Source organism: Camellia sinensis, chromosome 7, assembly GCF_055761805.1.
Source record: "Camellia sinensis isolate YWXY chromosome 7, ASM5576180v1, whole genome shotgun sequence".
Taxonomy (NCBI): domain Eukaryota; kingdom Viridiplantae; phylum Streptophyta; class Magnoliopsida; order Ericales; family Theaceae; genus Camellia; species Camellia sinensis.
Genome location: NC_138967.1, coordinates 132232387 through 132247979, shown reverse-complemented (window position 1 = coordinate 132247979; position 15593 = coordinate 132232387). Strand labels below are relative to the sequence as shown.

General features: G+C 37.8%; 1 protein-coding gene across 1 annotated transcript; it reads right to left on the bottom strand.

Annotated features, from left to right (window-relative positions):
• Positions 1-7244: 7244 nt before the first annotated feature.
• LOC114289450 (putative germin-like protein 2-1) lies at positions 7245-8669 on the bottom strand. Its single transcript, XM_028233178.2, has 2 exons — positions 8461-8669; positions 7245-7902 (listed from the first exon to the last, which is right to left on the bottom strand). Exons 1-2 carry the CDS (start codon positions 8576-8578, stop codon positions 7367-7369), a joined length of 654 nt encoding a protein of 217 aa, XP_028088979.1. The 5' UTR covers positions 8579-8669; the 3' UTR covers positions 7245-7366.
• Between the last annotated feature and the right edge of the window lie 6924 nt (positions 8670-15593).

Below are 15593 nucleotides of genomic sequence, written 5' to 3'. Positions count from 1 at the left end.
GTCTTCTCTTACAAGTCTCTCGTGCCTAGGCGGTCGTGTGTGCCAAGTTTCGTGCTAAACGACGCCGTTTGGAGATTTTGGATCGTCAACAACTCCAACTCAAATTTCTTAATAAATTAATTTTCCTAGATCGAAATCTGGCTCTAACTCCCAAATCGGGAACCCGATTGGAGTCCCGTCTTCTCCCACAAGTCTCTCATGCCTAGGCAGTCGTGTGTGCCAAGGTTTGTGCTAATCCGATGCCGTTTGGAGATTTTGGGGCATCAAGCCCTCCAATTCAAATTTCTTAATGAACTAGTTTGCCTAGAGTGAAATCCGACTCTAACTCCCAAACCAGGAACCCGATTGGAGTCTCGTCATCTCCCACAAGTCTCTCGTGCCTAGACGGTCGTGTGTGCCATGTTTCGTGCTAAACTGACGCCGTTTGGTGATTTTGGGGCGTCAACACCTCGAATTCAAGTTTCTTAAGGAACTAGTTTACCTAGAGTGATATCTGACTCTAATTTCCAAACCGAGAACCCAATTGGAGTCTCATCTTCTCCCACAAGTCTCTCATTCCTAGTCGGTTGTGTGTGGCAAGTTTCGTGTTAAACTGACGCCGTTTGGTGATTTTGGGGAGTCAACACCTTCAATTTAAGTTTCTTAAGCAACTAGTTTGCCTATAGTGAAATCCGGCTCTAACTCCCAAACTGGGAACCCGATTGGAGTCTCGTCTTCTCCCACAAGTCTCTCGTGCCTAGGCGGTCGTGTGTGCCAAGTTTCGTGCTAAACCAACGCCGTTTGGTGATTTTGGGGCGTCAACCTCACCAATTCAAATTTTTTAATGAACTAGTTTGCCTAGAGTGAAATTCGACTCTAACTCCCAAACCGGGAACCCGATTGGAGTCCCATCTTCTCCCTCAAGTCTCTCGTGCCTAGACGGTCGTGTGTGCCAAGTTTTGTGCTAAATCGATGCCGTTTGGTGATTTTGGGGCATCAACACCTCCAATTCAAGTTTCTTAAGGAACTAGTTTGCCTAGAGTGATATTCGGCTCTAACTCCCAAATCAGAAACCCAATTGGAGTCCCGTCTTCTCTCACAAGTCTCTCGTGCCTAGACGGTCGTGTGTGCCAAGTTTCGTGCTAAACTGACGCCGTTTGATGATTTTGGGACGTCAACACCTCCAATTCAAATTTCTTAAGGAACTAGTTTGCCTAGAGTGAAATCTGGCTCTAACTCCCAAATCGGGAACCCAATTGGAGTCCCGTAGCATAGTATATAAGTATGAAGTTGGTAAATCCACATAATCTAAGCTAGAAAGAAAATCAGGGTGAATTGGGAATGTTGATATAACAGGGTAAATTGGGAAATTTAGCCAAAAGCTAAATAAAATTAAGAAAATTCACTCATTCAATTTGTCTGCTGCCAGACATATATATTGTTGCTTAAAAACTTAGAATTGGGACAAGTAAGTTAGCACAATCACGAGTGAAACTCAACAAAAATCTAAATTATGAGGATATAAGTATGAAGTTGGCAAATTCAACAACAAATTCATATTCCAAACTAGAAAAGGCAATCAATAATTGAATGGTATTAGGTAATCCTGTAAGATTTCAACTGACATGGGTCCAAGAACTCAAAGACTATTTTTTTGGGAAGAATAGAGAGTGAGAAAATCATTTTGAAAAAGAAAAACAAAGAAACAATCATTAAAAAACCGGCATCAAATCTCACCCACAACTATGATAAAGCATATAGCTAAAATGACTTAAATATCCTTAAAATTACAATCACTTAAACAAATTGAGATACATAGATATAAAACAAACACACTTAAAAAACTAGGGTTATCAATTTAACAAATGATAGAGTGATCCATATGCAGATCCCAATACATGAAGCAATTTAAATGAGATGTATGGAATACTAATTTTGTTTCTTAATTCAAATTCACCTCCATATAGAATAGGGACAACATCTGTTCTTGGGCCACAAGAAAGCTATCGCCATCATTGGAATTTTGTTTCAACATGTTGTTTCGGTTAGCACGGTAAGGGAAATGTTTCTGGAAACATTTCAGAAAGATTAAGTAAAAAAAAATGAATTTAAAAATACATTGAACATTTATAAATGTAAATTAAAAGCCACCTATATACATAGAAATCTAATAATTGAGCAATTGAATGTATTTAGGGTTGCACATTCAGACACATAAGAGAACACTCAAATTTCATTATTCTACCACTATTTCATTTTGGTCTCCTAAGAAATGGAAAATTATCAACCTTTTCAATGGAAACAAAAGACAATTTTGTTTCTTGCCCTCATTATCATCAAGGAATTTAAAGACAGGAACATCCATCTAGATATAAAAATTTGATTCAAATAAATGGAAGTTACCTAAGAAGTTCAAACTCATCCAGCAACTGTACTTCACAATCTTAAAGGTGTTCACATGAAAATATTAAGTTGCACAACCTTTTGAGTCTTTTTCCATTGGTATTTCTTCATCTTACAAAATATATCTACATATGTTTAAAAGAACCAACCAAAGTTACCTTGGATTCCTTATCAAACTTCCGTTAGACTCACCTAACCTAATATACTGCTACCTTGATAACTGAAAATTTTGTTTTGAATTGAGTCCAATAGCAATGCAACAGAAATTCCCTTGCTTATTCCCAGGCTTGGTGTTGTTAACTCAAAATTTAAGCACATCAACCTCAAGTATTTAATTAGATCAAAATAGTAACTAAGATAATACAACAGCACACAATTTCAGCCTTGTTTTATTCCAGTAGTTCAGAAGGCTGCCATACAATATATGGAGGAACCATTCAAATCCACTACCATGCAATCATTGATCCCAATAGCAACATCCATAACTTCACCCTTTACATCACTATTTTAGGGTTGTCAATTTTAGAAGCCAAAACTAGGGATGGTATTGTGCATATCGGCTATCAATCTAGACATTTTTTTTACTTTTCTTATACAATTACTACTTAGCTCCAAGATTCAATTTGTTGACATCCCCAGTTATCAGTAACATATGTATTCTATACCACCCCTAATCATCAGGGTACACAAAGATACAAATTAGAAAGGGAAAAGAAAGAAACAATGATTAAGTACCTACCGCGGCTTGGTTAAGACATGATACACTTCTTCCAAGTAATATTTGGCTGTAGCCCAAGCTTGGACTCGAAAATTTGGTATATTACTGATGTTGAAATCATATACTTCCATCAATTCCTCAGGTAGCATGCGAGACACTTTCACATAATCCTCAAGGGTGGTTATGAAATTGACATCACCAAACAACATAAATTTTACATCAAACAAAACATTATCTAGAAAATTAAAATCTCAGTAAACCCTAAACCCATATATATATATATATATATATTTCATAGATAGACAAAAATGTAAATTCATACCTCAACCATCTCCACATTTCCAGCTCGTTCGAACAACCCAGCAAGGAGAGAGAAGAAATGAGGAACTTCGAAATGAGGAACTTCGAAGGGTCTGCCACTCGCCAGAGAGAGAGAGAGAGAGAGAGAGAGAGAGAGAGAGACGTAAGAAGAGATTAGGAATTTTTGAGATTGGGGATTTTGGTTCAAGAGATTAGGGATTTTGGGTTTGGGGTGGGGGGGAACCCGAGCGGGAATCGAAAAGAGGAGGGGGGGAAGAGATTAGGGATTTTTGAGATTGGGGATTTTGGTTCAAGAGATTGGGGATTTTGGGTTTGGGGTGGGGGGAACTGAGAGGAATGGAAAAGAGGGGGAAGGGGAGTGGGAATGGAATTTTTTTTTATTTTTTATTTTCATTACAAATGAATATTTAAATAATAAAATGGCTCCTTTTTTTTTCACAATGGAGGATGCCGTTAAAATAATTTTTTTTTATAGTTAATGATTTTTTTTTTTCATTTAGTAAGGTTGAAAATTTATTTGTTTCATATTAATTTTAATGAATAAAAAATTATTATTATGTTTTTATTTGGTAGAAGTAGGGATAATATTTTCTATTAAAATAAAGTTAATGTTTTGTAGTCAATGAAAAATATTTTTTTGCGATCCTTTTTTTTTTTGTTACTAAAAATGAAGAACTAATTTTTTGCGGTAGAGGATATGGCAGTAGTGGTGAAGGTGGTGGATAAGTGGTGGTAGTGGTGGTGGTAGTGATGGCGAAGGAGATTTGTGGTGAAGTTGTGGTAGTGGTAGAGGAGATAGAGTAGCGATGGTGAAAGAGAGGTAATGCTAGTAGTAATGGGGGTAGTGGAGTGGTAGCGATGATGGTAGTAATGATAGTCGTAGAGGTAGAGTGGCAATAGTGGTAGTAGTGGTAGTAGTGGAATGGCATTTGTAGTAGTGGTGAAGATGGTAGAGGAGATGGGTGGTGAGAGAGAGATGAGTGAGAGACAGATAGAGAAGAGAGATAGAGAGACAGAGACAGAGACAGACAGACAGACAGACAGAGACAGAGTGATGAGCGAGAGAGAAAGACAAAGTGGTCGCCAAAAGCACATTTTCTTGAAGGGGAGAGCTCAGTAAATAGAGAAGAAAGGAATGAGAGAGTGAGCAAGGTAAACACAATTGGGGATAGAGACAGACAGACACATATAGACAGAGAGAGAGAGAGAGAGACAGACAGACAAACAGACACAAAGAGAGAAAGAGAGAGAGAGAGAGAGAGACAGAGAAAGAAAGAGATAAGAGAGAGACATACAAAAAAATAAAGAGAAACAAAAGATGAGTGGGAGATAGACAAAGAGAGAGAGAGAAAGAGAGCGAAAAGAGATGATCGAGAGAAAGACATAGAAAAAGAGAGAGACAGAGAGAGAAGAAAGATGAACGAGAGAGACAGAGAGAGAGATAGAGAGAAGAGAAATGAGCGAGAGAGAAGAGAGATGAGAGAGATAAAGAGATGAGCGAGAGACAAAGAGAGAAAGAGAAAGAGACAGAGACAAAGACTAACAGACAGAGAAGAGTGATGAGTGAGAGAGAGGAGAGAGAGAGAGAAAGAGAGAGAGACAAAAAGAGAGAGAGAGTGAGAGACAGAAAAAGAGATAGTGGTGGTGGTCATAGTTCCACCCATTGATTTAAGTATGGTGTTTGTTTTGAGCTTTCAAATCATAATTTTACATCCATTTTTCAAAACTCAATTCAAAATATAATCATTACTTTTCAAAACTCATAACCAAACACATAATTCAAAACTCTTTTCAAAACTTAATTCAAATCAATTTTTTAAATATTTTAAATATTTAAATATTTTAAAAATATTTTAATTTTGTGAAAGACAGATAAAGAAGAGAGATAGAGAGAGAGAGAGAGAGACAGAGACAGAGACAGAGTGATAAGCGAGAAAGAGACAAAGTGATTGCTAAAAGTGTATTTTCTTATAGTGGATTGATAAATCGAGAATGAGCTCGATAAATAGAGAAGATGAGAGGGAGGGAGTGGGCAAGGCGAACATAGTGAGTGAGAAATAGACAAATAGACAAGCAGACAGAGAGAGAGAGATGGAGAGAAGAGTGATGAGTGAGAGAGAGACAGGGAGAGAGAGAGACAGATAGACAGAAAAAGAGATAGAGAGAGAAAGAGAGAGAGAGCGAGATAGCAAAAAAGAGAGAAACAAGAGATGAACGAGAGATAGACAAAAAGAGAGAGAAATAGAGCGAAAAGATATGAGCGAGAGAAACACACAGAAAAAGAGAGAAACAGAGAGAGAAGAGAGATGGACGAGAGAGATAGAAAGATAAGAGAGAGAGAGAGAGAGAAAAGAAATGAGAGAGATAGAGAGAAGAGAGATGAGCGAGAGAGACAGATGAGAGAGATAGAGAGAAGAGAGATATGCGAGAGACACAAAGAGAAATTGAGAGAGATAAACAAACAGACAGAGAAAGAAGAGTGATGAGTGAAAGAGAGAAAGAGAAGGGAGAGAGATATAGACAGAGAGACAGGAAGATGAAAAAATGAATAAAAAGATAAATGTTATATCAAAAGAGTAAGACGACATCGTTTTGTTTTAATTTTTTTTGTGACAGAAAAATACCGTTGCATTTATTCAAACCATTTTGTGACTGTATATATATGAAGCTGTCTCAAAACCACAATCACTATGCTAGGATAGAGTTTTCCAAAAACTCTTTTGAGAAAATTATACTTTCTTGTTTTCAGTGTTATATTGTTTTTACTGAATTTTTTTAATATTTTAAGTAATTTTTTAATTTTTAGACACACCTAACATAAATACACCTAAAAAGTAAAAAAATTGTAAAAAAAATCTTAAAAAATTTCACTAAATACCAAAAATACAAAAAAAATACAATAATTCAATACATTTTTTTTTTGTATTTTTATGTATTTATTAATTTTTAAAAATATTTGTTCATAAAGTTTTTATTTTTTAGATACATCTAAATAAGGTGCATCTAAAAAAATATTTAAAATTTTAAAAATATTCACTAAAAAAAAAAACGCGAAAGTCACTTTTTGCGATGGCAGATAATGCCCTCTCAAAAATCAAAGTATTTGCGACGGCACCATTTGCCGTCTCAAAAAAGCAAAGCATTTGCGACGACATAATTTGCCGTCTCAAAAAAATAGAGTATTTGCGACGGTATTTTCTGCCATCGCAAATGCTCTGCTTTTTTGAGACGACAAATGGTGCCGTCGCAAATACTCTACTTTTTTTAGACGACATTTTTTGTCGTCGCAAAAAGTGACTTTTTGAGACGGCAAATGTGTCGTCGCAAATAGTTCCGTCTTTTAAACCCACTTTTCTTGTAGTGTCAACTGAAAAAACTTCCCTCAAAATTTGTAAGCCACGTGGTTTGGTCCCAAGTTTGCAATGTTTTGTCTCTCGCATCGCTTTCTCAATGCCTTCTATAGGCAAATGGGCTTTATGTAAGTAAAGAAAGCTAATTAAATAAATTTGCTTCAGCTATTCCACTGTTTGCTTGCTACGTTGAACCCTTACGAGCGGAGCTCGAGTTTGGTTTTAGTCTCACGAGCCGAGCTCGAGATTAGTTGCAGAGGCTCGATTCAAGCTTGAACTGAGCTTCAATAGGGCAATATTCATCTTGGCTTAGTTTCTTTGCAGCTTTAAATACTGCGAATATCATTGTATCTTGAGAGATAGACGCCATCATTCTGTAAGCACTTGTGTGGCGGTGAATCTGTCTTAAGGATAGAATGTCACGCGCTCGACTTAATCATCGAAGGTCTAATCTATTTTCAGTAAATAAATTCTATAAGTAAATTATATTTTATTCGTTTGATTTGCTTCAATTTTCTTATTGTACATAAACTATTGTATCAACACACAGGTACGCGTAAGCTGGCTTAGACATCCTTTGATTTTTGTTGCTCCTTTAGAATTTTGACAGAATTTGATCAATTACTTTTTTGTCCGTTTGGAATGCCTTGGTGAGAACTTCACTAGAAATCAGTGGATTCGAGCCAAAAACTGCATTTGCTACGGTCATGATTCCTGGGTTTTGGCTGCTCAATGCAGAAATTCCTAGTGCTTTTTCATTCCCCAAATTCAGCTGGAAGTGAATAAGTCCCTTTGGAAAGACAAAAACATCACCCTTTTGAAGAACCTTGCTGATAAGGCGATTCTCAGGATTTGTAGTAACGAAACCAACAAGGAGAGAGCCTTCTATAAGGGTGAAGATCTCAGAAGCTCTAGGGTGGTAGTGGGGAGGATTGACGCCCCCTGGAAGATAGTCGACCCGTGCCATTGCAATGCCAAATGTGTTGAGTCCTGGTAGTTGAGCTGCTGTTACTGGGGAGACTTTAGACCTTACAGGGTTTGACGTGTTCCCTGGAATGTTGAAACCTCTAAAGAGGAAATCATTGGCTTGAACCATCATGGGATTCTTGCAAGAAAAGCCATTCACTGTCACTGCCAACAAATGGAACAATTAGAAGCAAAATATATAGCTCATTGTCATGTAAATTGTACTAATTATGTGTAATTAACTATTACTCCATGCTCGTTTTTGGAATGGAAAATATTATAAAAATTTACAGAATTTATAAAATCTCCCACTCATAGATGTGACATGTAATAATGAAATTTTGGTATCTAAAATACAACCTTATAGAATATTAATAGACGTGACTTCAACAAAATATTAAAAATTTACTAATTTATATAACATTATTCTTTGGGTATTAACTTGTACATAGTATCATAGATGTGAGGTGATTTTACTGCCAACAAATGTTTGGTAAAACTTTTTGTCAGTTAAGGAAAAAAAGAAAATGAAAAAAGAAACTACATTAATTAGCCATACAAACTCATTTGAGCTGAAAAACAAACAGTTAGTTGAAAATTTGAAAAACTTTACAAAACAACAAATATTGCAAAATTACAACTACCCTCAAAAAAACATTTTCAAAACTAAAAGCTATAAACGCTGCCCGTAATTTTTAGCTAAACGTGGCCTAAATGCAATACCCGGGCTGTTAAGATCTGCAACACAGAAATCCTGAAGGGGTGCAGGCTCATATGCAAAGGCAATACAGCAGAAACTAAGAACAGCCACCAAACTCAACAAAACCGTATGTTTTTCCATTTTCAAAACAAACTTAGCTTTTAATAAATATATATTTTGAAGAAATCAAGAACAAGATTAAGATAAAAAAAAATGAATGAATTCGAGTGATGAAACAAGTGTATCTCAAGATCCTATATATAGAAAACAAAACGTAAATTCCACGAATTCTATAATTATTACTTTTATTTTTATAATCAGCCGTCCAAAAGAATGAAAGTGTCCTGATTGACAACTCAATCTCTAAATGGATCATTAACGATAATTATATCAAAAATTTCTGATTAAACCATTGTGATTATTATATGGAAAAAACAGGTGAGCCGGCACGCTTATAGTTAGAACAGGATTATAATATATACCCAGAATTTTTTTGTATTGTGTGTAAGAAATGGTCAAGTGTGATTTCAAGAGGACCATTTCAGACCAAACCTTAGAATTGTTATTATTGTTTTGTCTAAAAATGATTTGTCCCAAGCAGCATTACAATTCAATGACTTGTTCTTTATTCATGATAAGAACGTTTCAACACACAAAATTTGGAATGCAGTGGAACAAACTTGGATTAATTCCAAGAGTAAATGTATTATTAATGCTAGCTGGAGATAGGGGTGTAAATATGGCCTGACCTGGTCCACCTGGGCCTGACCCATCTGGGCCTAGGCTTGGGCCAGTCCATGGCAGGTCGTGCGGGCTCTCGCCCTTTTGTCAGGCTAGGCCGGGCCGTGAGCCAAAAAGTGGGGCCCTAGCCCACTTAGAATAGGGCCTAGGGTCCGCCGACCGAGCCTAGCGGGGTTTTTTTTTTTTTTTAAATCATACTAAATTATTTTAGTTAAAATTAATGGGATGCTTGGTTATGTTTTGTATCCGGTGGTATTTAAATTTAATTATGTCTGATTTATGTTTTTTTAGTTATGAACTTATAACTACAGAAGTATAAAATTATGTAGTTTTTCTCTTCTGAAATGAATAATTTTATATATATCAAAATGAAACTTGCAATCATTATATTAAATAGATAATATTTATTGAATGAATAATTTTTATTTCAAAATGAAATAAAATATTACAAAAATTTATATCATTAAATAAAATAGATGTAGATTATTGATGATAGTAGAGCAATTGTATCACTATAGGTCAAGTACATCCCAACAAGGTTGGCACCTACTAGTCTACCAATCATTTGCATTATATTCCACCTCAATAATCTAATACAAAAAAAATAAAGAAATGAAATAGTGAAAAATAAACTCTTGATCAATCAACGAAGGAAACAGACAATTCACTCGCGTTGCCTGAGGATATTTCATCTAAATCGGTTTGAATTATCTCATTTTCACTATAATTTTGTCTTGTCGTACGTACATGCATATGACCTCTCGATATCATCAGTGCCCCAACCATTTAGGGCGAAAGCCTACTGTGGTAATCGCTCAGCACTCATCCACTTGCATTAAAAGCTATTTCCAAAGCAACTATAGAAATTGAACGCTTAGTATATCATAGGTCATCTGCGAAAGCACAAGTCACAAAGTTTTTTTTTTTTTTTCATCAATCCAAAATGTCAAAATTTTCGAAATCATCCACTACTGGGCTTTCCAAATAACGTTGTAGTTCAAAACTATTTACGCTTGTATGTTGAGATATTCTTCTACTTTTAATTTCACAAAAAACACTTAATCTTCTGCCTTAAGATGAGGCTGTTGGTGTAGTGTGTAAAGGTGTATTTGTAGATGCAGCTGCCTTATATTCTTCAAATAATGTTTTGCGTGTTTTTATAATAGGGGCAAATTAGTTTTGATCAACGAAAATAAATTCTAAAAATTATTGTAAACAGCTTCTTTACACCTAGTGTAGACACCCCATTTTTGACCGACCTTAAGACTCAGACGTCATCGATTGAGCGCTCGATGATTATGCATGTTTGTGTTCGTTTCGAGTTTCTAAAGATTTTGGTTGAATGCCTTGCCTCCGGGCCTCTGAACTCTTTGTGTTTTGGCTCGGTTTGTGGACCAAGCCTTGTTTTCTCTTCCCTGGAGGGAGGGAGAGGTCTTGTAGACCACTTTTTGTGGTCGTACATCACTTTTCTTGCTTGGAAACTAGTTTCCAGTTTTCGGAGTCTTCGGCCGCGCGCCTTGTCTCGGGACCGCTTAATGTTCTCCGCTTGGCTTGGTTTTTGAACCATGCCTTGTTACCTCTTCCTAGAGGGACACTGTGGTCCGGGAGACCACTTTTTGTGGTCGTAGGCCACTTTTGATGCCCGTAGACTAGTTTTCGAGGCTCCCAGCCATGCACTTTGCCTCCCGGACTTTCGTCATGTATCCTTTTTGGTTTGTTTTTGGTACAAACCTTGTTTTCCTTACTTGGAGGGTGATATAAGGGTGGGAGACCAATTCTTCCCCTTGGAGACCAATTTCCTTTCTACCAGCCAGTTTTCTGGTCGGCTAACTGGTTTTCTTGGTCTTTGGGCCACATTTTCTGGTTGGCCACCACACCATTGCCTTGCTTTCATGCTGCAGACCATCTCCCCCCCATGGCTGACCACTTTCTTCCCTAGCCGACCACTTCCACTAGTCGGCCGACCAGTATAAGTAGCTAGCCGACCACTTCAAGTGGTCGGCAGCTTTCCATCACCTTTTTGGAGATATTTTGGAGCCAGCTATCACAGCTGGAGAGCACAGAAACCATCCCCCATACACGTGTATGGAGGGATGGCTTTAGGCCTAAGCTTGTCCAACAAGCTTAACCTTTGGTTCTCCATAAAAGAGAACCTCCCCCCTCTTGCCTTAGGTTCAAATTTTAGTGCTTGAGCTATACATATACACCTTTGTCACTATATTGCTCATCTTCTTCATTTTTGTGTTCAAAAGTGTAGTTTCTTCATACTATTGCACACAAACACACACTCAAACACCATACTCTTGGAGCCGAGGTCCCTTGAAGTTGTTTTTGAAGTTTTTGGACTGGTTTTGGTTAGAAAAAGCTGCTGGAGTTGTTGCTCCAGAGTTGTTCTACAAGGGTGAGCTTCTACCCTCTTAAACCCTTATTTTTGCTTAAGCTTTTGGCCCTACTTGCATGTTGTTTAGGCTTAACTTTAAACTACAAAAAGTTCTAATTTTGCATGCTTGTAATGTTTATTTAGGGTCTCTTTTGTGTTGGGGGTAGTCTACCCCCACTTAGGCCTTGTTAGGCCTTGTTTTGAACCTCTCTTTTAAGCTATTGGGACCACCTCCTTTTAAATTTTCTACCACTGAATTCCAGAGGAATTTCAGTGGTGAAAATGGTGTTTTGAGGTCCCAAATAGGAGAGGGTCATCCCCTCTCCTTGTATCTTGTATGCTTGCTTCATTGGCCTCATGTTTGAGCATGTTTGTTAAGCTTGTGTTGGCCACATCTCAGCCTATTTTAGGCCTTATTTCAGCATGGCATACCACTATTTTGACTTGGTTTTGTCACCTCATGCATGCCTTATACACTTGTAGTGTAAATTTCGCAAACTAGTCTTATATGCCTCATGTTTGAGCATGTCTTTCTAGCATGTTTTGAGTCCATTTCAGCATGTTCTTGGTGTTGTTTTGCCATGATATACCTCTATTAAGGTTTGGTTTGATGACCCCTTGCATGATCCATACACTTGTAGTGTAATTCCATGAACTAGCCTAATGTGTATCATGCTTTTGACCATCATTCTAGCATGCTTTTGGCTTAACTCCAGCAAGCTTTTGTCCATGTTTTAGCATGTTCTAGCTCTGCTTTATGTTGTTTTGGTCATGCATGCCATGCTTTGTATAGCGATAGTGCATTCTAGCTTGTTAGCTTTGTGTATTGAGTCCACTAGCATGCATTGCTTCGCCTATTTGAATGATTTGGCATCATTTGAAATATGATTTCAGTACATGTAGTGTGGTCATACACTTGCATTTGTCACTCTTTCCATGCTTTGGAATGTTGGTTCTTTATGCCTTAAGAATGAGGCATTGTGTATGCCTTCATGCCTAAGCTTGTGGGCTATTATTTTAGTGTGTTTTTTGGGGTTATTTTGCCATGATATAACTCTAATTTTTGTCGACAAAGCCATCTCATGCTTGGTCTTGGTAGGTGTAGTGTAATCCTCCCTTTTGGCCTTGCTTATTCTATGCTTCATGCCCACCATGCTAGCTTATTTTGGCTTCCTTCCATATATGTTTTAGAATCATTTTGACATGCTCTAGGACTGTTTTAGGTTGTCTTAGCCATATGCTTCATGTTTTGCATAGTTGTAGTACAAATGCATACGCTAGCTTCAAGCTTTGAGTATCATAGCATGCTTCATTTGTATCATGTACATGATTTGGTATCATTTCACATGACATTTTAGAGCATGTAGCATTGCCATGTTCCTATTGCTTTCACCCTTTGAGTGCCTCTAAGGGTTGTGCATTGTTGCCTTGTTTGTGGCCTAGTGTGCATGCATGCATACTTAGACCTTTGAGCCCTCATCTTAGCATGCTTTGGTCTTTGTTTAGACCTAATTATGCTCTGTCCATGGTTGGTTCATGCATTTGTGCCATGTATTGCATGCCCCCTTTGTAGTCCTCTTTGCTAGCCTTATGGCTTAAGGACTCTAGTATGCTATACTTGTGTTGTTTGAATGGTTTGGCATCATTTCTTACTTAATTTCAGAGCTTATAGTGTTGTTACACTTCCACATTTTTCACTCCTTGAGCACTCTTGCATGTGCATGCATTTTTCTTGCTTTCATGCCTTTATTTTAGCATTATGGCCACTGATTTGAGCATGACTGAGGTCTGTCCATTTTTTGTTTAAGTCCATTGAGCATGTTTGTTTTCATGTTATTCACATGCTTATGTTGCTTTGCATTGAGTATGCATGACATTAACATTGATAGGTTGCTTATGTTGCATTGCATTGAGTATGCATGCCATTAGTATCGATAGGTCGCTTATGTTGCTTTGCATTGAGTTTGCATGCAATTAGCATTGATAGCATGCTCATGTTACATTGCATTGTGTATGCTATGTTGTTGTTTGCATTGTGTATGCCATGTTGTTGTTTGCATTATGTATGCCATGTTACATTGCATTGAGTATGCCATGTTGTTGCTTGCATTGTGTTTGGATTAGGCATCAGTCTAAACACGAGAAACGAGGGACGTTTCATACTCGAAGTGATGAAACGTGCCTCAATTCTCGGTCGCCGACACTCTTGATCACACATGATAGAGTTTAAGGCTTTATGTGTTATTTGTGCATTCATTTCACATTAATTCGTGCAATCTTGGCTTCACGGCCATCATGCATCGAGATACGTGATTGGTGGCCCGAGGGTCGAGAATCACACTCCCTTGAGATCATGAAATGATAGGGAGGGTGGTTGTGCACACATATGTTGCAAATACATTGCCATGCCCCTTCTTGTTCTCTGTTGCAGCAAACTGGAAGTGTGGCAGCAAAACTGGTCGACCGACCAGAAAAACTAGCTAGCCGACCACTTTTTCTGGTCTACAACAATGATAGGTGGTCGGCAGCTGGTTGGCAACACCAATAACTGGTCGGCAGCATCCCTAGAGGTCTCCTGGATGGAGTATACACTATCTGGAGCTTTGTGCAGAGTTCTGAGAACAATTGAAAACAGAGGCAAATTGGGCATCGCGATGGATTTCCGAACAAGGCGACCGAGCATGCATGCACTCCTCATCTCGAGGACCCCTTTTTACTGCTTTCCTTAGCTGGTTTATGCTTTGGTTCTGTACTTAAGTAGTTAATGCGTTTAGCTGCTTATTTGTGTTGTAATAACGACATAGTTAACTTATTAGCTAATTAGCTTCCTAATTAGTTAACTAGGATTAGTTAATTAGTTTTGTTTTGTAATAATTAGTTTAATTAGCTTAGATTAGCTAGTTAGCTTCTTATTCGGACCCTCCCTTGAGAGGGCCAACTATTGTAATAAGCATGCGTGTGTGTGATGCATGTCTTCCAACCTATATTTCTTTCTCCCTTTTACTTACTTACTTTCGATGGTTAGTTCTAGGGCATGTTGTCATTAGCATCCTTATGCTTCGCATGCGTGCACCCATTCATCTGTATTGCATGCACTGGGCTCGGCGCATCATACTAACTGCATTGTACTTCAATACATTTACTTGAATACGTGATCAACAGCATGTTATCAAGTTGCATTTCACATGACATCTTAGAATAGCCGAGCTTATTTTAGTTGCATTTTTGCATGTGTTGCATTAGCCATCTTAACATGAACTAGGATCATGCATGATTTCTAACTAGTTCTCTGTTTTAGCTCGGAGTACACTGTGAGTGTTTACGCTTTAGCATACTGCATGAGATGTGTATGTTGCCATGTTAGCATGCTTGCCATGAGACTAGCTGCTTAAGTGATCAACTGCTTGAATGCTTGTGGGTGAAGGTTGGATTGCTTGAATTGGAACAATTCATCGAAATGTGTGTTTTAAGCCCACTTGAGGGTGGTAAAATCCACGACTTAGCCTACTTGCGAGTAGCATCTCTAAACCGTTTTCAAACAAACAAACATAAAATGTTTTGTTCCAACTTAGGCAATCTAGTCTATATTTGTATGCTGTGCGCATCATATAGTAATTCTAGGTTAATAACCGGAATAAGAATACATGTGTCTTCAAAAACAACATATCATGTTAGTAAAGGCCGATCCTTTGATCGGGCAAGCGGGGGTGCTCATTGCATGACCTTCCCCTCTCGTACCCAAGTTCCCGAGCCGATGCAACTTTGGTGATGACGGACACGTGGTCTTAGGCACAAGTCAGGTTTCTTAAATTTTTCAAACATAAACATTTAGGTGGCGACTCTGTATCTGGCAAAGCAGTCCATGTTTGGCACTTCTTTATTAAAATCAGTTTTCCAAAATGATTTGTCGGATTTGGACTCTTTGGTGATTTATCGGTCTCACATTGCACTTTGTGAGATTAGATTCAGAACCGTGACATGAGTCCGAACTTGTAGTAGCCAAGAATAAACAAATTCGCGCCCTTGTGCGCGGAG

Excerpts from the sequence above, each read along its gene's own strand:
- LOC114289450 (XM_028233178.2), bottom strand. The coding sequence starts at position 8,578 with ATGGAAAAACATACGGTTTTGTTGAGTTTGGTGGCTGTTCTTAGTTTC. Across the intron at positions 7,903-8,460 it reads TGCAGATCTTAACAGCCCGG|TGACAGTGAATGGCTTTTCT; the intron begins GTATTGCATTTA and ends ATTTGTTGGCAG.